The sequence below is a fragment of the Leptosomus discolor genome, chromosome 26 (assembly GCF_034619465.1).
Source record: "Leptosomus discolor isolate bLepDis1 chromosome 26, bLepDis1.hap2, whole genome shotgun sequence".
NCBI lineage: Eukaryota > Metazoa > Chordata > Aves > Leptosomiformes > Leptosomidae > Leptosomus > Leptosomus discolor.
Window position 1 is genome coordinate 1 of NC_141416.1, and position 22,107 is coordinate 22,107.

At 57.5% G+C, this 22,107-nt stretch overlaps 1 protein-coding gene across 1 annotated transcript; it reads left to right on the forward strand.

Moving 5' to 3' along the window:
• Nucleotides 1–248: 248 nt before the first annotated feature.
• Nucleotides 249–12,777, forward strand: IQGAP3 (IQ motif containing GTPase activating protein 3; the record flags this gene model as incomplete). Its single annotated transcript, XM_086478198.1, has 35 exons — nucleotides 249–326; nucleotides 527–603; nucleotides 762–829; nucleotides 1,100–1,213; nucleotides 1,553–1,731; nucleotides 2,034–2,112; nucleotides 2,387–2,550; nucleotides 2,731–2,818; nucleotides 2,931–3,094; nucleotides 3,254–3,414; nucleotides 3,626–3,750; nucleotides 3,936–4,099; nucleotides 4,247–4,337; nucleotides 4,453–4,620; nucleotides 4,741–4,883; nucleotides 4,957–5,127; nucleotides 5,451–5,534; nucleotides 5,816–5,887; nucleotides 6,412–6,481; nucleotides 6,884–7,092; nucleotides 7,355–7,507; nucleotides 7,623–7,786; nucleotides 7,951–8,175; nucleotides 8,261–8,401; nucleotides 8,896–8,980; nucleotides 9,275–9,507; nucleotides 9,598–9,730; nucleotides 10,037–10,139; nucleotides 10,298–10,442; nucleotides 10,609–10,696; nucleotides 11,250–11,462; nucleotides 11,568–11,734; nucleotides 11,915–12,016; nucleotides 12,274–12,382; nucleotides 12,664–12,777. Coding segments are annotated over 35 exons (4,644 nt in total), but the record flags the coding sequence as incomplete, so codon positions are not given.
• Nucleotides 12,778–22,107: the final 9,330 nt, after the last annotated feature.

The window sequence follows — 22,107 nt, forward strand, 5'->3', positions numbered from 1 at the left end:
TAAAAGCTGCAGGGACCTTTCCATGGCTGATGAACGCCAAGTGAGGAGGGACATAGCCATCGCAGTCATTAAGGGACAATTTAATAGAGTGCTGCTGTCAAGGAGGTCTCTGAGCTGTGCTGCCCTGAGGGGGTCACGGGCTTTACCTCTGTATTTAACCTCATGCCCCAGCTGGGTGGGTTTGGGGGAGAGGGTGACCCCAGGGATGGGAGAAGGTGGGGTTCAGCCTGCCCCTTTCTCTCTTGCAGGCAGCTGGGCTTCACTTTCGGCACACGGACAACATAAACTACTGGCGCGATGCCATGAGCCACGTGGGACTTCCCTTGGTAACGTCCCCCGCTCCGCTCTCCCTGGGCCTTCACCCTTGGGTGGCACCAGGGCTGCGTGCTGCAGGCTTGGCTCTTTGTGGGGAGTAGTGGTGTTGCAGGGGGTGCTTCGGCTCTGTCCCCCCACCCTTAGACACCATTCTCTCTGTGGACCATCTCGGTGCCATCTCCACCTGACCTGCCTCTTGTCTTGTTGGCAGATCTTCCACCCGGAGACCACCGACATCTACGACAAGAAGAACATGCCCCGGGTTGTCTACTGCATCCATGCGCTCAGGTGGGTGTCCCTGGCCTGGCCCTGGGGCCAAAACTGTTGTCGTGGTTTGTGTTTGTGCTCACGAACCCTTTGGTGGCATCACCCCCAGCGTTGGGATGATAGCCTCAGGAGGGGGAAGCGACTGCACAGTTGTGGCACGTGTCTGCTTCATCTTTCAGCTTGTACCTCTTCAAGCTGGGGATGGCTCCGCAGATCCAGGACTTGTATGGGAAAGTGGACTTCACTGGTACGACACAGCACGGGGGAAGCTGGGCTAGGGGTTGGCGATGAGGGTTTGCCAACAACGTTCTTGGATCCCTGCGGTGGGAGGGATGCGAGGAATGAAGACCTTGGGCAAGCTTTTCCAGAGCTGCCCCGGTGATGCTTACCCTAGCGTGGGTGTTCTCTGCACCCCTCCAGTTTGTCAGGGGAGCGGGGGGCTCTGCTGGTTAGCCCTGCTCCAGTGCTGGAACATGGTGGTGGTGCTGAGCGGTGATGCCTCTGTGCTCTGCTCCAGAGGAGGAGATCGACAACATGAAGCGAGAGCTGGAGAAGTACGGCCTGCAGCTGCCCGCCTTCAGCAAGATCGGGGGCATTTTGGCCAACGAGCTCTCGGTGGACGAAGCAGCAGGTAATGGGTGCCTGCAGGGGAGCGGTGCTGGTTGGACAGGTGTGTGGGTGGTTGGAGAGGCTGTGGAGGCACCTGGTCGCTCCACTTCAGACCCATATGTGGCTGCAACGGGCTGGCCCAGCCCCTTCCTAGCCAGCAGCCCCTGGGGTTTTGCATTAGCTGGGATTGCTGTAGAGACTTCTCAGGCACTGGAGGCTGTAGGTTGCTCTTTGAGAAGTTTGGGGTTTCTCACCATCACATGCGGCGCAGCTTGTCCCACCGCACACAGGGACATAGTGGATGGCCCGTCGCAGCCCTCTGTGCCCTGTCCCACCCACCTCCTTCCCACTTCGCCTTCAGTCCATGCCGCGGTGCTGGCGATCAATGAAGCGGTGGACCGGGGGGTGGTGGCTCAGACGATGGCGGCTCTCCACAACCCCAGCGCGATGCTTCTCGACCTGCGTGAGGTGCTGGCTGGTGCCTACCAGGAGGTGCTCCACCAGGCAAAGCTGGAGAAGGGCAGCAATGCCAGGAACAGGGTGAGGAGGTCATGGGGGTGCTGGGAGAGGAGCAGCTCCTTTGCTGGTGTGCTGGTGGGTGCTTCCAGCTGGAGGGGTCTCTCGGTCAGAGACCTTTCCCATGTTTGGGGGGGTAAAACACAGCCTGGAAGCCCTTGGGCTGATCAGAAGATGAGGGTGGGAAAGTGGTGGGGAAATGATTCCTCTTTGGAGGCTGCTTGAACCTGGGTTTGGGGTCAGGAAACGAGCCCAAGCATCTGCAGGAGACCCCTGCTACGTAGGCAGCAAGTTCAGGGTGGGGAGTCTCTCTCCAGTACCTGCAGGTGATCCCCGAGGGAGAGGACATCTACGATCGCTGTCTGACCCAGGCTGAAATCCAAGGGAACATCAACAAAGTGAACGGTGAGCAAAGCTGTGAGGGGGATCTCCAGAGCTTATTGGTGGGACTGTGGTACCCCAGGCTGGAGGGGAGAGCCTGCCCGGGGTGGTGGGCACAGCAGAAAGGAGGAGCTGTCTGCTCAGGCCAGCTTTGGACACGGTGGGGAGCAGGGCTGGGTGTGCATTTCCAAGGAAAAATTAAAATTATCGGTACACAGGCTTCAACTGGAGCTCCCTGGAGCTGTGGGGTGATTTACCTGCTTCACCTTCTCTCGGTGTAAACTGGCCTCTTTCCTAGTGCACGGAGCTCTGGAGGAGGTGGACGATGCCCTGGAGAGACAGGAAGCGCCGGCACTGTACCGTGCGCTGCAGGACCCCGTCCTGGCCCTGCACTGCCTCCACCAGGACAACATCCACCACTACCTGGAGCAGCTCAGCATGGACCGGGAACAGAAGGCACTGGTAGGGACTGGCCGGAGCCTGCGGGTGTGGGGTATCCGTGCTGGGGTGGCACCCCAGGAGCTGCGGTGGTCTCCAGGAGGAGGGGGTTTCCCCCTGGGCGGGGGGGTCTGAGTGTGGCTGCTCCGTCAATGGAAGCAGTTCTGGTGTGAGAGCAGAGGTCCCAGTTTCTGCCCGCTGCAGGAGCTGGGCTACGTGGACCTGCTGGAGCAGGAGGAGGTGGAGGCAGGGATCCTTGTGGCGAACAAGAAGGGCAAGGAGGAGCGAGGCAGTGAGTGGCTGGGGTGGATGCGGTGCTCGTGCCAGGTTTTGCTGCCTGGTGCATCCCCTGCGCCACCTCCTGCAACCCACCCATGCCCACTCCCCCTGGTCCTCCCTCTCAGTGCTGCAGGCCATCAGCCGCATCAACGCAACCATCCGTCGAGGGATGCCGGCCAAAACGTTGGAAGCGCTGGTGGACCCTGCGGCGCGGCTGCCTGACGTGTACCCACCTGCCGCCCCCCTGTACCAGCACCAGCTGGCCCTGCTGCAGTGCCAGCACCCACGGGTGAGAGCTCACCCAGGGACAGGCTCTGGGTCCCATCGGCAGGGGGGGGATCGATACCTCTGCTAGGATGGAGGTGGTGCCTCCCCCTGCACCTGGAGGGGCTGCTGGGGCTGGAGAATGGGAGTATGGGGGGTCAGTGTCTCTGCCCACCCCGCACAGGGGGAGCTGGTGCAGGAGGAGCTGTTTGTGGCTGTGGAGATGCTTTCGGCCGTGGCGCTGGTTAATCAAGCCTTGGACGCCGGGGACCCCGATGGGCTCTGGAGCAGCCTGGTCAGCCCTGACCTGGGCCTCTCGGGTGTCGAGGATGCAAATGCGCAGCGGTGAGGAGACTGTTGCCATGTTTGGGGTCAGTGGTGTGAAGCAGACCCTTGGGGAGGAGGTGGTCAGGGGCCTGGGCTTTTGGGGCTTGTTTGCCCAGCCTCCCTGCCCTGTGCCTTACCTTTTCCCCTTTGAAAAGCAAGGCACCTGGCTCTGGCAGGCGCTGTTCCTGCTTAAAATGCACCACACCAATCCCCCATGTCTCTCCTGCAGGTATTTCGAGGACTTGCTGCAGCTGAAAGGCCAACCTAGGGAAGTAGGAGCGGAGTTCCTGAGCTGGAATGACATTCAGGACAGTGTGACCAACACCAACTCATCAGTGCAAGATGAAAACAACCGTGAGTCCTGCCCATGAGGGGTCTAGTCGAGCAGGGGGTTCTGCAAACTTTCCAGGAGGGAGGTTGCACTGGGAGCCCAGCCGTAGCGAGACACCAGAGACACTCACACTACTCTGGGCTGCAACTCTGTTGGGCACTCGGAGCATTTGGGGAGCTGAACAGTCTGTTCCTTTCCTCCCGTGCAGGAGTCCTTGCTGTCAGGCTGATCAACGAGGCGCTGGTGCAGGCGGACCCTGAGAAGACGCTGGCGGCATTGCTGCTACCGGCAGCCGCCCTGCCCGACGTCACCCTCCCGACCGCTTGGCGCTACCATGATGTCCTGGCCCGGGCACGAAGGCAGAAAGCCCAGGTGGGGTGGCATCCCCCCGGCAGCATGGCATCCCCCTGGCCATGCGGCATCCTGCAAAGCCAATGGCGCTCAAGGGGTGATTTAGTGTAAGACCAATGTGATTGGGGCTGCCCAGCTCCCCCTCCACCATTTCCCCCTGTCTCGCAGGCCACAGAGGACGATGGAGCTGTGCTTTGGTGGGAAGAGATCCAGGAAGGGGTCTGTAGGGCCAACCAAGATACGGTGGCAGCCAGGAGGAGTGAGTGCTCTTACCAACGTGGGTGCTGGGTGCAGGACCTGTCGGTCAGGGTGCTGCTGTGGGGTGGGGGAGGAGAGAAGGGGCTCGTGTGAGCTGCCCTTCTCTGCTCCCGCAGTGGCTCTGGGCATCGCTGCCATCAACCAGGCCATCAAGGAGGGGAAGGCGGAGCAGACGCTGCGGGTGCTGCGTAACCCCAATGTGGCCCTGTGCGGCGTGGCGAGCGCCTGTGCCACGGTGTACCAGGAGCAGCTCCTGGCTCTGATGGCCACCAAGAGACAAGCGGGTAAAAACTCGTGGGCTGCAAAAATCTCCCCCCCCCCTCCCCCCCCCCCCCGAGCTTGGGGTGCTGCACCCTTACCTGAGCCATTCAGGGGGAGCAGCACCTCTCCGTCTCGGCATGCAGGGGGTGCAAACCCGTGCTGGATCCGGCACAGGCTGATGGACGGTACAGAGTACTACCTGAGCCTGCAGACCTTTGAGGGCAGCTGGCAGCACCCACCTGACGGCGGCCTCAACACCACACACCTGAGCCGGGAGGAGATCCAGGTATGGGCAGGATGGGACTCGGCGGGTGCTGGCAGCATCCCTGGGGCTGAGCTGGTGCACCGTGTCCCCACAGTCAGTCGTCACTAGAGTGACCGCGGCACATGACCGGGAGCGCCTGTGGGCGTCCAACATCGCCTTCGTCGTGAGGCTGCAGGCACGACTGCGAGGCTTCCTTGTCCGTGGGGAGTTTGCAGCACGACGGCACGTCCTGCAGGAGCGGGAGCTGGCTGCCATCAGGATCCAGGTGATGTAGCCAGAATCCATCCCACCTCTGTGCAGGGGGGGATGCAAACCACGGGCAGCTGCTTCCAGCATCCTCTGGCATGTTCAGGGAGCACCGGTGCTTGCTGCTCCCTGTGTTTAACAGCCAGAGCTCACCCAAGGTACTGCAGAGGATGGTACGGGGCTTGTTTCTCTCACAGCAGCCACTTTGGGTGCTGGTTTCCTCCCTTCCTCCCCGCCCGCCCTGTGTTATCCTCTCGTCTCGGATGTTATCTGAAAAACCAACCGGCCATCGCAGCGACCTTGCGCAGATCTCAGTAGCTGGTTTCTTTTCCCCATGCCCAGGCTTGTTGGAGAGGGTACAAGAAGCGCAGAACTTACCTGGAGAGGTTGCGCTATCTGGAAGCCAATGCAGCTGCTGCGATAAAGGTTTGGAAGACTCTTCCTTCCCCCTTTGCTCCCACGCTGGGCATAGCTACCTGCTTGCTTGGCGATGAGCGTGGCGTTTCCCCCCTGCCCAGTAGAGAGGCAGCTGAGGGAGAACATGGCAGCTGGACCAGGACAAGGCCGGGCAGCATGCGAGGGGCTGGGGGAGCTTGGGCTGGTGGAGAACGTCGTGCAAAAATCCCAACGGTTTTCCCCCTTTTCCACCCACCTGCTTTGGCCAAGTGAGTCCTTCCAGTATCCAACTGCTTGAACCTCTCTCCCAGATCCAGGCGGGCGTGAGGATGTGGCAGGCTCGGAGAAGGTACCAGCAGAGGCTGTGCTTCTTCAGGCAGAATGTGAGTGGCGGGGTGGGGAGTAAATGAGCTCCTGGGAATGTGTCACCATCTGCGGGGATGGAGGGAGATGATCCTGAGTGTGCAGTCAGGTCTCTGCCCCCTCGAGTGCTCGTGGCGCAGCCTGGAGGGAGAAACTTGGTGCATCCTTGCAGGGGGACAGATGAGAAGGAAAAGGTGGGTCTGGAAGATAAACAAAGCATAAGGAGAGGAAAAACACTCCAGCTCCACCAAAAACCAACAAGGACTTCAAGATGCCCATTAGAGAGGAAGGAAATTTGGGGGGAAAGGGGTGTGTTGGCTGCAGGAAGCGAAGCTGCGCCTCTGGGGTTGGTGCAGTGTGTGAAATACAGCCAGTGGAGGGGAAACAGCCACTTAAGGAGGGTGAGATCACTCCTGGGCTGTGGAGACCCTCATCCCAGGCATGGGCAGAGGCAGCCCGGTACCCAGGCAGCTCTCCTCCACTTCCCGCGTGTTTCAGGGATGCTTTGGGGGAACATTCATCACCCCCTTGTTTGTCTTGGCAGGTTAAAGCTGTAATTAAAATCCAGGCTTTTATGCGAGCTCACAAAGCCCGTGGGGATTACAGGAAGCTGGGTAAGTGCCTGCTTGTCTCTGCTCTGAAGTGGTTCTAATTAATTGGGAAGGGGACTCTGCCTTCTCCCTCGTTGGCCCTGCGTGATGGGGAGGCGGTGGCAGGACGGACACCAGCATCCCCATAACAAGCATGAGAGTGGCAGAGGCTTGGTGTTCCATCGGCATTGGCTAGAGCAGCCCTGGGGCTGCTCTTGCTGCCCCTCTGCTCCAGAAGGCTTCCCAGGGAGGTGTCACAGAGCACAGCACCATCTTGTCCTGTGTCGTGGTGCTGCAAGATGATGCTTTTGTGGGGAGGAGGATGGGGGTGTCTTGGTGAAATGCTGGGGGTCCAGGGGTCTGTGGTGGGGATGGCTGCTCAGCCTTCCCTGCGAGCGTTCGTGGTGGTGCCATGCCTTGCTGCAGTCCATGCCAGGAGCCCACCACTGAGCATCGTCCGGCGCTTCATCCACTTGCTGGAGCAGAGCCAGCATGACTTTTGGGAGGAGTCAGAGGTGCTGCGGCTGCAGGAGGAGGTGGTGAAGAGGATCCGTGCCAGTCGGCAGCTGGAGAGTGACCTGGACCTCATGGACATCAAGATTGGGCTGCTGGTCAAGAATAGGATCACGTTGCAGGTGGGGAGTGCGGCAGCGGGGGGAGGACCTCAGCCACTTCATGCGGCTCAGCCGCAGTGCCCAGGCTGTTCAGCCAATGCAGAGCTGGTCCTCTCCTCCTTGGCGTCACAGCTTGAACTCCTCTCTGCTTTGCTTTTGAAGTGGTTGAAGGGGTTGGGGAGCATCAAGGTGTCTCTGGCTCCCTTTCCCCAAAAGCTGGGCTGAACGCTGGAGCTTGCTGGTGGTCACCAACGCTTTTCTCTCCTTGCCTGCATGGCTGCAGGAGGTGGTCTCCCACTGCAAGAAGCTGACCAAGAAGAACAAGGAGCAGCTCTCGGAGATGATGGCCATAGACAAGCAGAAGGGGCTCAAGTCGCTCAGCAAGGAGAAGCGTCAGAAGTTGGAGGCCTACCAGCATCTCTTCTACCTGCTGCAGGTGGGGCTGGTGGGGCTCTGCTGCGTCCACCACAGCTGGGAGATCAGCGCAGGGACCCTGGCCCCCTGCCACCCCACAAGACTTGGGATTAGCTTGGTGTTCCTCATCCCTGCAGACCCAGCCTGTATACTTGGCTAGGCTGATCTTCCAGATGCCTCAAAACAAGTCGACCAAGTTCCTGGAGTCAGTGATCTTTACACTTTACAACTACGCCTCCAACCCGCGGGAGGCTTACCTGCTGCTCCAGCTCTTCAAAGCGGCGCTGCAGGAGGAGATCAGGTGGGTGACTGTCAGCGCCCTGGTTTGGGGACAGGTCTGGGAAAAGGCTGAACCAGGGGCATCATCTTGGATGCCATTATCTCCTCTGGCTGCTGCTTTCTGTGTTGGAGAACAAACACACTGGTCCATCCCCTTCATCCCATCCATCCTGTCTCTCTGCCCAGGTCCAAGGTGGACCACGTCCATGATATCCTGACAGGGAATGCCACAGTGATCCGGCTGGTGGTCAGCTTCTACCGCAACGCACGCGGGCAGAATGCCCTGCGGCAGATCCTGGGTAGCCCGGTGCAGGAGGTCCTGCAAGACAAGACCCTCAGCATCCGCACCGACCCTGTGGACATCTACAAGGCGTGGATCAACCAGACCGAGTCACAGAGCGGGCAGAAAAGGTCAGGCCCTGGGCAAGGAGGCTTTGCCCAGCTGTGAGGTGATGGGCATTGGGACGCTGATGGGGACCTTGTCTTCCATCCACAGCAAGCTCCCATATGAGGTCAGCCCTGAGCAGGCTCTCAGCCACCCCGAGGTCCAAAGGCGGCTGGATATTTCTATCCGCAACCTCCTCGCAATGACGGACAAGTTCGTCTCTGCCATCACCTCTTCTGTAGACAAGATCCCGTACGTATTTCGATGGCTTATGTGCACGTCCAAGCAGCGGTGTCGGCTTGAGGGTAGCTTCAGCAAGGCCTTAGAAAGCAAGGTTGGTGTGACGGGGGACTTCCTGGCCCCTTGGCTGCTCTAGGACTGAGTTATTGCACTGTCGACAAGGGGAAATCCAGATATCAGCGGGTGCTGCTGCTCCAGCAGTGCCCTGGTAGGCTGGCTGCTCTTGCTGCTCCATTTCTGAGTGCTTTCCTACTGCTGTTGAGGTGCCTGCAAGGAAGAAGCTGAGCTTTGTCGTCATCTCAGAGGATGAAGGTTCCCCCAGGGGTGTCTGGGCTGACAGCAGGGTAGGGGAGCGAGCTAAGGGATGCTCTCCAGCCCCTCCTATGGGCTCTTCCATTGCCCCAAGGCTGGGGACTTGTTGCTGCTTGGGTAGTAAGCATGGGGCAGGGTGGCCAAGCCTGGTGCTGCCCTGCATGCTGATGAACCCCTCCCTGCCCTCTCCTCAGCTATGGGATGCGTTACGTGGCCAAAATCCTGAGGACATCCTTGGCTGAGAAATTCCCCAAGGCCTCGGCGGAGGAGATCGACAAGGTACCCCGGGGCTGGGGGGCCTGTGCAGTTTGGTGGGGTTCAACCCTGGGTGCGTGTGAAGGGCCAGTATTCCTCCACAGAAGGTGAAGTCCTCTTGACTTAAAAATGCCTTCAAGTCAACATTTTCCTTGAGCCACTAAGGCAATGCCAATGGTGGGCTCTTCTCTGCTGCTGTCCCCTCCGGGAGGGTCCCACCGGGCAGTGCAAGGACAGAACAGTTTTTCCTGCTGAGCTACCACCTCCTTGGGTACCATCCTGCATGCTCCCCAACACCCAGCCTGTCTTGTGCCCTAGATCGTGGGGAACCTGCTCTACTACCGCTTCATGAACCCCGCAGTGGTGGCCCCTGACGGCTTCGATATCGTGGACATCTCAGCTGGGGTGACCCTGCATCCCGACCACCGCCGCAGCCTGGGCTCCATCGCCAAAGTGCTGCAGCATGCGGCCGCCCGCAAGGTGTTCAACGGGGAGAACGCGCATCTCTGCAGGGTGAACCAGTACCTGGAGGACACCCACCACAAGTTCAGGTGGGCACCAGGGTGGCATTGGCGCAGGACAGCAGCTGCGAGCCCGTGGCAGGGGGTTTTGGGGCCAACTGAAGAGGTCCTTCTCTGCAGGAGGTTCCTCTCTGCTGCCTGCTGTGTCCCTGAGCCAGAAGAGAGGTTTAACGTGGACGAGTACTCAGAGATGGTGGCGGTGGCCAAACCTGTCATCTACATCACAGTGGGGGAGCTCATCAACACGCACAAGGTAAGGGCATAAAACTCATCTGCAGGTTCTGCTTCTGCTCCCACCTCCTGGACTTTCTGCTGTGTTTTATCATGCTCCTCTGTATCCCACCACCAGCAGAGCTCCTCCTGGCCTTTTTCTTCCTTTTTTAAGCAAGAAAATAATTCAGATTGTGCAGGTTCTCCGCTGCTTGTCCTTCACTGAACCTCATGACTTTGCAGTCCCCTTTCAGGTGCTAAAGTGCATCGCATCGTTCCTGACTGGCCTTTGCTCCCCGTTTCTTTGCACACCCCTTTGCCACTGACTCTCCTTCCTCACACCATCCAGCTCCTGCTTGAGCACCAGGACTCCATCGCGCCACACCACGGAGACCCCCTGCACGAGCTTCTGGAAGATCTTGATGAGCTTCCTACGGTCCAGTCCCTTGTTGGTAGGTAGAGCTCTGGGGCCCACCACCCACCCTGGCAGGAGGAGGATGGAAATGGGGATGCTGCTCTTGTGTGAAGCTCTAGCTGGGTTGCTTTGGACACGAGGAAGCCAGCCCTCTTGAGCCCAACATGGCTACTTGTGCTCTCTCTGCCCTCGCAGGGGAGACCGTTGCTAGTCCGGCAGACAGCAGTGCTGAGCAGGCGCTCTCCCAGCTCAGCAAAATGGAGATCTCCCTCACCCTCACTGGCAAGCTGGTGCTGGTGACTAGCAGCGAGAAAAACGACACAAGGAGCTTGCTGCTGAGGTGAAGATGGGCTCTGCGGGCTTCAGAGGAGCTTTCTGGGGGATGGGACGCCAGCTGGGGTGCTCGTGGGGAGTAAGAAGCCCTTGTCAGGCAACTAAATGTGCTGCTCTGGTGGAGGAGGGTGACAGTCCGGAGCAGATGCCTGACCTCTCCCTCTGGTCTTTAGCACCAAGCAAATGCTGGTGGATGTGATCCAGTCCCAGCCAGGAGATTCCCTCCCAGAGATCCTGTGGACACCGGCCTCAGAGCATGAGGTGGGATGTGTGAGGCTGCTGCTGGGGATGAGCTAAAAAACTTACTAGAATCACAGGATGTATTGGGTTGGAAGGGACCTCTAAAGGCCACCTAGTCCAACCCCCCTACAATAAGTAGGGACATTTCTAACTAGGTCAGGTTGCTCAGAGCCCCATCAAGCCTGACCTTGAATGTCTCCAGGGACGGGGCTTCTATCACCTCTCTGGGCAACCTGTTCTGGTGATCCACCACCCTCATATTAAAGAACTTTTTCCTAATGTCCAACCTCAATCTACCCTTTTCTAGCTTAAAACTATTGCCCCCTTGTCCTGTCGCTACTCCTTGCAGAAATGGCAAACAAGCCCTCAGCAAAAAGTTGCCCTGCTCTTCTCAAAGGCTTGGCCACTGCTCTTATGCTCCAGCAGTGGCTGGGCTCCGTTTTTCAGAGGAAACACGTGTTTTGGGCCAGGGGAGACTCATACCAAAGCGTGTGCGTGAGGGGGAGTTGGATTGCTCCATCTCCTGACGTCGTATTCCGACCGTGCGCTAGGCTTGCCCCTTTCTCATCTCCAGGAAGCCTCCCATGACCATCTCATGCAGAGGCGAGCGCTGCGGGACGCCCAGACCCCTGCCAAGCTGAAACGCCACAGCTCCCTGGCCGCTAACAGCCAGCTGTCCATGGAGGAGAAGAAGCGCAAGATCACCCGTGACCTGCGGCACTTGGAGAGCCTGGGGCTTGTGGACCCTGCCCATCAGTACCAGGAGCTCATCAACGAGCTGGCCAAGGTGAGCTGAGGTCACCTCTAAACCCTCCTGAGATCCTGCTCTGGTTCTTCAATAGAGCTTGGAACAGGTTATATTGGCTTTCTTGTACGGCTTCGTTTCCTCCAGGATATCCGCAACCAGAGGCGTTACCGGCAGCACCGCAAAGGGGAGCTCCTGAAGCTGAGACAGACCCTGCAGGGCCTCAATGCCAAGACCTTATTTTACGAGGAGCAAATAGATTATTACAACCAGTATATCAAGACCTGCCTTGACAACCTGGCAGCCAGCAACAAGTATGTTTCCTTACAAAAAAAAAAAAAAATTTTTAAAAAATATGGTTGATTTGATTTTTTTTTTTTATTTTTATTTTTCACTGCTATCTGGATGTTGTGAGTGCTGAAGATGTTGGGGGGGTCCGAGGGGTCATGTGTGGCCATAAACCAGCTCTGAGCACGTGGTCCCTCCTCTTCAAGGGTCAGCAGGAAGAACAAGAAGCTCCAGTCACTGCGCTACACGGCGGCCTGGCTGTTCGAGAAGGGGGTGCTGCTGGAGATTGAGGACCTACCGCTCAGCCAGTACGTAGCCCCTGGTCCATGGGATGAGCTATTGCAGCACCAAGCTTGGGCAGGTAGAGGAAAATAGCCCGGGAGGGTGCGCATGGGCCCACTATTGTCCCCCTGCAAGGATGGGGTGAGTTGGGATTGGGAAGGGGGGCTTTCTGGGCTGTGGATCTGGCTTCGTGTGTGCCGATGGGGTTCCTTTTGGGTGGGTGACCTGCTCCTTGGTCAGGTGTGAAGTCCCTTTTGGTAGCAAGTGGCTCCTTCCCCTTCAGGTTCAGGAACGTCATTTTTGACATCATCCCCTGCGAGGAATCAGGCCGATTCCAGGTGAAAGCCAAATTCATGGGGATTGACATGGAGCGGTTCCAGCTGCACTACCAGGTGGGGAGCCCATCCTGGGGATACTAGTGCCCCAGGGAGGCCAGGCCAGCCTGGGGGTGCAGGGGCTGGATGGTGTCCCCATACCTGACTGGTTTTGGGAGCAACTTGGAGCCCAGGGGGCGTCCTGCCCTGAGCTGGGGACACACTCGTTGTCCATCTCCCTGCTGCATGCAAACCCAGCTCCCTGCTGGCTCCCCTTGCCCCTGGGGGATGCTGCAGCTGGGTGCCGAGGGTGGGACAGCCCCTTCCCCTGGCAGTGGTGACGGTCACCTCTCCCGCAGGACCTGCTGCAGCTGCAATATGAGGGTGTAGCAGTCATGAAGATGTTCAATAAGGCCAAAGTCAATGTCAACCTGCTCCTTTTCCTCCTCAACAAGAAGTTCTTCAAGAAGTAACGGGGCGGGGGCGTGGGTAGGGAGGGCAGCAGGGGTGTCCCGCAAACCTGCCAAAGAGAAACCTTGGGGGCGCTGGTCCTGTGGCGACATGTCCCCATGGTGGAGAAAGCTGCTGCTTCCAAAGAAGCCTTCCTCCCCCGATGCCACGTGCTTGAGCACCCACAGTCAACAGCACCCAGCTGCGGGGAGCAGAGGTCCCAGCCCTGGGCACCCCAAAATCAGTCTTGGCTGGGAGCCCCCCCTCCTGCGGCATGAGCCGTCGGGGGCTGGTACCCCACCCTCCCTGCAGGAAGGATGTGGCTATTGCAGCTTTTGCAGTATTAAAATCTAGTTTTTGGGGGTGTTTTGGCTGTTTAGTTACCGCATTGTGAACAGCCGGCTGCTCGAGGACACTATGGATTTCTGGACACTACACATGTGTTCTAGTGATGAATAAAGGTATTTTAATATATTTTTTTTTCTTCCTCCTACTAAAGATGGGGAAATGTAAGGATTAGACTTTATCTGGGGGTGGGGAGAGAGGGGAGAATACAGAAGCAGTAACTGCTTATGAAGCCACCTGTGGGCTCTTCTCTTGTAAATCAAGGTGCAACAGGAGAATTTGGGTTTTTAAAAGGGAATTTCACTGCCTGCTCTCCAGCCAGGCTGGCGGCAGAAATAGAGGAGGGTGGCCTAGGACCACTGCTGTCCTGGGGCTGCCTCGGGGGCCTGAAGCAGGGACCTCTGGCTCATGCTGATACCTGGCAGCTGGTGTGGAGCAACCCCCAGCCACTTCTTAACCAGGATGGTGGCTTCTCTGTCCCCTGGTGATTTGCTCTGGTGTTTAATTAGTTTTCAAGTGTGACATAATGACCGAGTTTGGCCATTGCTGCTTTTAAAGCACTTTCTCCCCTTCTTGCTGGGAAAGGAGCTGGGAGTGGTCCCAAGCCTTGTCCCAGCCCTGTCTCCTTCAGGCACAGGAGCAGCAGGTCTCAAACCTGCTCTGCAAAGGAGTTTGTTTCTTTGGGGGGGACCTGAATGGCAATCTCCATTGCTACTTCACTAATGGCCTTAGCACCTTGAGGTGGCTCAACGGTACCCTGATATATTGGCACTAGGGCATCTGTCTTGTCTTTGGAAAGTGATGTTTATTTGGGAGGTCTCTATGTATTTTTCTTGTTTCCCTTCTGTCATATAAAAGCTATGAGCAGTGCTTGCCCTTCTGCCCTGTGTGCTGCATCCCAGCTGTGCTGCCTTTGCCTATTTACTCTAAATAAATATGTTTAAGAAAATACAGAATTGTTCTGGATGATTGTTTCTCCTTAAACCAGCTCCGTGACCCCCACCTGCTTTTCCTCTCACTTACTGGGTGCTTTCAGACTTGTGCCATTTCCTCCAGCACCCTGTCCCCCAAGCAAGGTTATGGGGATGGGAATTGTTGCCATGTTCGCCGGGAGCTGGCTCCTTTGAAGCAATGCTGAGTCAGATGCTGAGGTATCAACTCAGCACTTGCGCCGGGAATTTAGGCCACTTTCAGACACACTTAATTCTTAAATAAATACTATGATTACATCTCAAAGACTATGATTATATCTCTAAAGGAATGAATTGGGATCAAGCTGCAGCGCTCTTCCACTTTTAAAATAGGACTGGGCTGCGATTAACCTCTTCGGTGCTGCACCCCCAGCAGGGACACGATCCCGAGGAGTTGCTGGTGCAACATCTTTGTCTTCTGGTTACTGTATTTTTTTTTTTCTTCCTTGCCTTCAGAGCAAAAACAACGGGCACTTCTCTGGCTGTGGCTCAGTGGGGTTTGTTTGCCACCAGCCACCTCCCACAGCAGCCGTGGCTTTGCAGGAGCAGCATTTGACACCCTGAAACCCATTATCGGTGCTGTTTTGGGGACAGAAGGGGAGCCTGATGTAAAAGGCTCTGCAGAATGGTGACAATCCCCAGCTCTTCATTAAGCACACGCCTCACATCAGTCTCAGCACGGACCAGAGGGGCCTCTGTGTTGTTGCAGAAACGGTGATTTGGCTCCTGGAAAGCTGTGGGTGACCAGCCACGACTCCAAAATTGGGTGCTGGCTCTTGCCTCCTGCCCACACGTTTCGAAGAGGAGGTTGGAGAGGAAAATTCAGCCCTGGAAATGCCGAAGGAGGCCCGTCGGCTGGCTTGGGCTGAGCATTTCCCAAGGCAGCTCCACTAGATGTCATTGCAAGCTGGGGGAAAGCGGTGTGGCCATGGCCAGTGGGAGCCTGGGCACTGGCCGTGGGTGCTGTGGGTGCTCCAAGCAACCTGTAGCATCGCAGGTACCAGCAGCCTCCTACCGCGGGGTCCTAGATGTGACCGTGCCACAAACATGTGTGGGGCAGCCCTGGTTGGAGGGATGGATGGGTCCCAAGGTGCACAGTCCAGATCTGGGACAAGGTGACCAAGCCACATGGGCAAAGGGGACTTGTCCTCATACGCATGGCCTTTGGCTTCTCCTCTGCCCTGTGGGCTTTCCCCCAGGCACTGGGCTTGCTGGGGACTGTGTGGGGCTCGTGCAGGCTGGGACAGCCAACGCTGAAAGGGGACTGGGAGGGAAGTCAGGTCCTGCCCCAACCTGATGCTAGAGCCGTCCTGAAAGGTGTTATTTGAGGAGAAAGGGAGAGATTTGGGCTCTCCCTGAGACTCATATTTCACCCAGTCCAGCTCCAGTGGGTCCCATGCAGCGCCTTGCACCCACGCACCGCCCTGCATGGGGCCACACAACCCCCCTGTGTGGCCACATGCATCACGCTTGCAGCAGGTCCCCTCACTGACACCCTCCCCCCCACCCCCCACCCCAACCCCCCTCAAGGTCTGCACTTTCATACCCGGCTGAGATCCGGCATCCCCACCTCCGCAGAGAAGCTGGTGGCTGTGCCAGGCTGTGCCGGAGGGTGCTGATGAAGGTGCCACATCCCCAGTTGCCGTGCAGCCCCTTAACAGCACTGGCCCCACTTCCTCCAAACCTGCTCCCTCTCCCTCATTACTTACCACCATAATTGCCTCCAGGAGCATAAATGAGCAGCTAGATGGGTGGGCTTAAAAAAAAAAAAAAAAAAAAAAAATAAAGAGGAAAAAAGAGCATGAGAGAGAAGTAATGCATATAAGTATGTATGCGTGCATACAAGTGTATATGTAAGTGTACGCAAGAGAGAGAGAATGGTGAGGGGGGACAAGATATACATTATTTCTCATCTGATCAGGCTGGCTCGCAAGGCATCAGTTATAACCCCTCCGTGGCACTAGGCATTTGCAGGAGTTAAGGAGATTGGAGGTAGCTGCCAAGTGTAATCAGTGGGGACAGGTGCCACCAGACCTACCCTGAGGCTGCTGCTCTGCTCTGGGGTGGGAAAGGGGCTGTTGGGTCTGGGATTTCCTAGATTTTGGGAGGGAGAGGTGAGATAGGATGCAGGAGTGCAGGAAGGTTCATGGCTGGGAGCATCCTCTATCTGCCCCAACACGCTCGCAGGAACCCGCAGACCCAAAGAGGACGGAAATTTGTTCAATTGGGCTCAGAAAGCTGCTGCTGAAAGTCCTGATCCCACCAGCTCAGGGGCTGCCTTGGCCCAGTGGAATGGGTGCTGGGACAGTGGTTGGTGCTGGGCAGGCTGGCTCAAAGGCAGCGCCCCCGGAGAGCTGCTCTCCCCCGGCGTCACGTGCCGCAGCGATGCTAATCCCGGTTTGAAAGCCCGCGCCCCACGCTGCGCCCGCTAATCCCCCCTCGCCAACGCGGCTGCGGGGCTCGGACTGAGGAGCTGCCTCAGCGAGTCCTGGGGTGTCCATGCGCCTGGGGCCCCTCCGCGGGTGCACCCAGCCGTGTCTGCGTCCTCTGCCTGCTCCTTCTTCAGCCTTGAGGATGCTTGTGGGCTCTCTGCCCTCTGCGAAAGGGTGCTGAGTCCCAGACCCCCAAAAACCACACCGGTGGATCAAGGCTGATGTAAAAGTCAGCAGGGCTGGGCCATACTGGGCTCATCCTAGTCCTGAGGTCAGGACATCCCAGCCCCGCAGCAGCCCAGGGAGGAGGGATTCACCTCGCTTGGCCAACCTGGGTTCGGCGCAGCCCCCATCTCTTGGCGTGCGAAGACCTCGCCTGCAGCACCAAGGAGGTAGGTGAGCGGCTCAAGCCTGCCCGTATCGGACTCGGGGTTCAGCATGGCTTTATCGGGCTCCTCCCCAGAAGCAGCCGCTTTCCCAGCAGCGCCGGGAGCTTTGCAAGGCGGCTCCTGCTGGGATGGCGCAGGCTTGGTGCGCTTAAGAATAATATTGTTGTTCCCTTCTGATGGTAGCAGCTTCCTCGTGGGAGAGGGGAAAAAGCACAAACTGAACTGGGGAGAAAATAAGAGGGGAATGTTTGCCGACTGTCTGCTGTGTGTTGTTGCTGTTTGTTGTGTTTCTGCGGTTGCTTTGGCAACCCCGGGACGACATGCCAGGCTGTAGCACTGCTGGTACCAGTGCTCGGTGGCGAGAAGCCGGGATTTGGCTCAGCAGGGCGAAGCTGCCGGCCCGGCAGCATTCCCCGGTGGGGACGGGGGACTTTGGAGCAGGGGGATTGTTGGGGTCATGTTTGAGCCCAGCTCAGCTGCTGCCCTCCTGGGTGAGCCTGCGACGGGTGCTTGATTTGCACCCCTAGGCCACGGTGTCCTCTGAGAGGGACCCAGGTCTGAGATGAGCAAGGCTTAAAGGTCTGCTGGGTTATCCTCACCCACGGGGGAAAGCAGCCAGCCTGTCTGGGCCCTGGGGTGCCCAGGGGAGTATCTGGGCTCATCCCCTTCCTTCTTGCCCCGAAGAAAGGGAACAACCCAGCAATATCGTGGAGGGGTGGCTGTTGCTGCTGCACAGCACCATGCACAGCTCGCAGGAGGGGCTGCGAGGGCATCAGGCGATGCAGCACGTGTGTGCACCCTGGCTGGGTGCAATCCCTCCAGGACAGAAGTCGTTGCTCTTGTATCTGTGCACCAAAGCAGCTCGGGGAGGAGGGCGATGCTCCCAGAGTCACTCGCTGCCTCCCGCAGCCCCGGAGCTGAGCCAGGCTGACATCCATCAGAGCAGGAGCCGTGTGTGCCCTGCGGCATCCCCAGGGCAGAGCAATCAGGGGGTGGGTGAAGACTTTGCCCTTGGGGGCCAGGAACAGCTCTGTGCAGCCAAAGCAGCACCAGAGATACCTGTTAACTCTTTGGGGGCTGCAGCAGGAGAACGGAGCTCCTCCAGGACGTGGGTCCTCCTGGCGCCTGCAGACCCTGGTGCTTTGGTAGTTATTCCTGCAAGCCAAGAGTTTGGGGGCTCTTTTGCTTTCCAGCCTGCTTTGCACAAGAAGTGTCAGCATGGAAAGGTTGAAGCCTGTCACTGGTTAGAAGTGCCGACTTGATTAAATGATTTAATTGCCGCATCTCCAAATGGCGCTGGTTTTAACCAAAAGGAGAGGCCTGATGAGGAATCCTGCCCTGGACTGGAAGCTGACTCATTCTCCTCCCAGTCCCGGGGTCAGCTCTGGATTGCAAATAAGCACACCGAATTCCCACTGCTTGGTTCTGGGAACGTGTTCCCGGCCCCACGCGGAGGGTAGGGTCCCAGGAAGGGGTTGGGTATCTGCCTCCCTCCTGCTGCATCCTCCCACCCCAGGAGCAGGGGGGGACTTTGGTGGCACCTGGAGCCATCTTGGGATGGGTGGGTGGGAATAAACTCCCTGGGGGCTGTGGGGTGCAGAGGGGAAACACCACTTTGCTCTGATGAGGGTCTGAAAAATATCCCAAAGCGCAGAGATTCACTGTCCTGCTCCCTCTTCCAAATGGAGAGAGCAAGTATCAGGCCTCGGTGCTCAGTACACCCCCTTGCTGTACCTGCCAGGGGAGACTCAATCCCAATTCCTTTGCTCCCAGCCCTGCATAGACCCGTCGCCTCATCAGTGTACACTTTCCATCACAGCATCTCTGGCTGCAGCTTCAGCCCACTCCAAGTCTCGGGAGTAAGGAAAAACTGAAGCGATAAAGAGGACAGAGCTGGGACTTGAAGCTGCATCTGACTCTCAGGATGGGGGGGGGGGAAGGGGGGGGGGGGCAGTGCTTTTCACCCCAAAAAACTCCCTGCATGGGGCTAAGCGGAAATGGGAGCCAGGGGTGAGTCACCCCGTGCAACTTCCACCGAGGGAGAGGCAGGAGTGACCTTGTGCTGCTGAGCCAGCGTGGGCTGGGGGCCATGGCCTCGCCAGCCCTGGGAAGGGGAAGCTTTTGCTCAGCACGGCTGCTCCAGGGGAACAAATGAGCTCCAGGGCTGAAACCGCCAGCCGGAGGGGACTGGAGCAAAAGGCATGAGGTCAGGGAAGGTCTGGGGTCTGCTCCGTTTCTGAGAGGAGAGCGTGAGGGTTTGCTGGAGCAGGGAGGCAGGATTTGGGCACTGCCGGCCCCTCTGCCCGACCCGCTGGGCTGCGTGCTCCGGCGCTTAGCGAGCGACATGCTGCGAGCTACCCCGGGACAGGACTCGCTCTCCTTTTGTGACGCTCCAGGGAAAAACAACAACAACAAAAAAAATCTCCCCTCTGCTCCTGCCACCCTGTCCTCAGCCTTGGGATCCTTCCAGGCTGGCGCTCGTGAATGTTTTCCCCCCTTGTCAACTTGTTTCGCTTGAATCAGCGGACGTGACTCACCAGGAGGAAAGAAAGGGCTTGGGCGAGCTGCGCTCCAGCCCGCAAGGCAACACCGGGTCCCTTTCAGTACAAGGGCCGACGCGGCCGAACGCCACGGGAGCAGCGTTGCAAAGCCCCCTGCCTTCGAGGAGGCAAACTCTGGGCTGCCATCCACCTCCGTGTCCCATCGCTGTCCCCTCCCCGTGCCCAGCCCAGTGGGTGTAGCAGAGTGGGAACTGGTTGAGCCGGCACACCCCGTCCCAGCAGAGAGGGGAGATTCCTCTGGTGGGGGGGGGGGGTGACCTTTGGGTGGGGGGGTGGGGGGGTGTAAGACACGCCTGCGCCTTCATCACCGGGGTGGCCATTGCACCCCCGACGTGTGTTGCCCTTCCCTGGGGATGGAGGGGAGGAGCAGGCAAAAGCCCAGGTCTGCGCTTTGCTGCTGGTGCGGGGTAATATGGAGAAAATGGCTGTGTTGGGTTTAACCCTCCCGGCACTGGGTTAGGGGAGCAGCCGAGCAAGGGTGCCAAATCTTAGCTGGATTAGTTAAAGAGATCAAGCAGCCGAGGGATTAGGGAGTCAAGAGAGCCGAGCCACCTGCAGAGGGGGGGAAAAAAACCTATGGAGGAGGCTATGCTGGAGCTCTGGAGAGAGGTGTGCAAGGCCTGGGCTTTGGAGTGATTAGATAAGTGAATCGTGGCCTCGGAACGATTAGAGAAAGAAATCAGGTTTTACACCAATTAGGTAAAGTCCCCGGGTGATTAGATACAGCAGTGGCTGCAAAGAAAGGTCTCCCAGCGGTCCTCTGTACAGATAGGGCTGAGGATTGATTAAAGGAGCATCAGGGGCTGAGAGCAATTTGATAAGAAAACAAAACAGTGGATCAATTAGCCTGGGAAAGAGGCTCAGGCGATAACGAGGATAGGGAAGCAGGGGTGGTAAATCCAACCCCTACGGCCCCTACCATGGGGCTGGTGGAGCTTCAGGGATGGGATGGAATGGGGTGGGATAGGATAGGATAGGATAGGATAGGATAGGATAGGATAGGATAGGATAGGATAGGATAGGATAGGATAGGATAGGATAGGATAGGATGGGAGGAAAAAGGTCCCAGCTGGATCCTCCAAGGGCTGTGGGGATCTGGGGCATCAGGCTGAGTTTAATGAACTATTTCAGCTTGATATTAGCACGGCTAAGTTCACGGCCTGGCCTAAAGATGAGCTGGCTCTGGCTAGCGTGAACCCCATGCAACTCCCCATGGGATGCAGCAAAGCATCTCCAGGCTGCTGCTCCTGTGACTGAGGAGGTCTTGCTCCTCCCAACCAAGAGAAGCAGCAGCAGCAAGTTCTTGATTTCAGAGAATTTCCTTTTTTTTTTAAAGCAGGTTTTGTTCTGGGCTCACACTGTCACACACCTGGAGCAAGTTTATTCACTGGAAACGCAGTTATACCAGGGTAGCTCAGACCCGAGTACCGTCACAGATGCTCTGGGAGCTCTCAGATACGGGTGCCAGATGAGCAAGCTATTAAGTAACTCAACAGAGCCTTGAAATAATTAGAACAAGGAACGCAGCTCCGACAGATGAGTTTAGTAAAGAAATGGGAGTGTTGGAGAGATGGAGATGAGAAGGGTGATCAGGTCTCAGCACAATTATCTAGAGAAAGTCTGCTCCAGACTGATTAGAGGAAGGGAAAAGAGCTTTCTGGGCAATTAGGTGAGGGAAATCAACTCTGGGCAGGAAGAAAATAGACTGTGGAAGAGATTGGGGTGGGAGATAGCAAGTTATCTCTGCTCCCAAGTTAGACGAGAGAGCTCGATAAGGGCTTTCCAACACAGAGGCAGAAATGAGGATTAGGGGGGATTAGGGAGCGGAGGTGGGTGTGCAGCGGGTGCCCAGCACTGGCAGGGAGCGGCTGGGAAAGAGGGAGCGGGGAGAGAGGTGGCAGGTTGTCCCTGGGATGGAACGGGAGAAACCAAACCCTGCACCTGGGGAACAGGAGGAATGAAGTACTGGGATTAGAGTTAACACAATGAAACGGGGATCCTGGTTCTGGCAAGTGAGCAGTTGGGATGGCCGTGGGCTGGAGCGGGGAAGGGAGTCGCATGCTTATTTCCAACACATCACGTGGCAAAATGCTTCCTTAATCTGTAAAACAGGATTAGTCCCTCGTGCCCGGAGATGTGAAGAGCCAGCAGGTATCTTCTGCACGAGTGACTTTGACTTTAGAGCAGGGGAACTAGCAGGAAGGGAGTGCAGCCGGGCGGGGGGAGCACGGGGCGAGCAGCCCCATGGATGCCCCCCTGGCACCCACTGGCCCCCAGCTGAGCCGACGGGAGCTCACGGACAGTTGTGCAAACCGGGGTACCCGCAGCAGCAAGCTTTACCCCGGGTATTGGGGTGCTGAGCCCCCATAGAGAGATAACAACGGTTGGCGGCAGCCCAAGGTCGCGTCGCAGGTCAGCGGCAGCTGCAGCCAGAAAGTGCCGAATCCTCTGGGAACGGCTGCATTTGCTATTTAATTAGCCTTGACTGCTGCTGGAGCAGCTTTTGCTGGTCTTTGCCTCTCTGAAGCTGGCCCTGGCTTGAATTCGCAGGGCTGCGTGAGGCCAAGCTCCTTGCACATTTTTTTTTTCCCTCCCATTTTATATTATTTTATTTTATTATTTTATTTTATTATTTTATTTTATTATTTCAGTTTA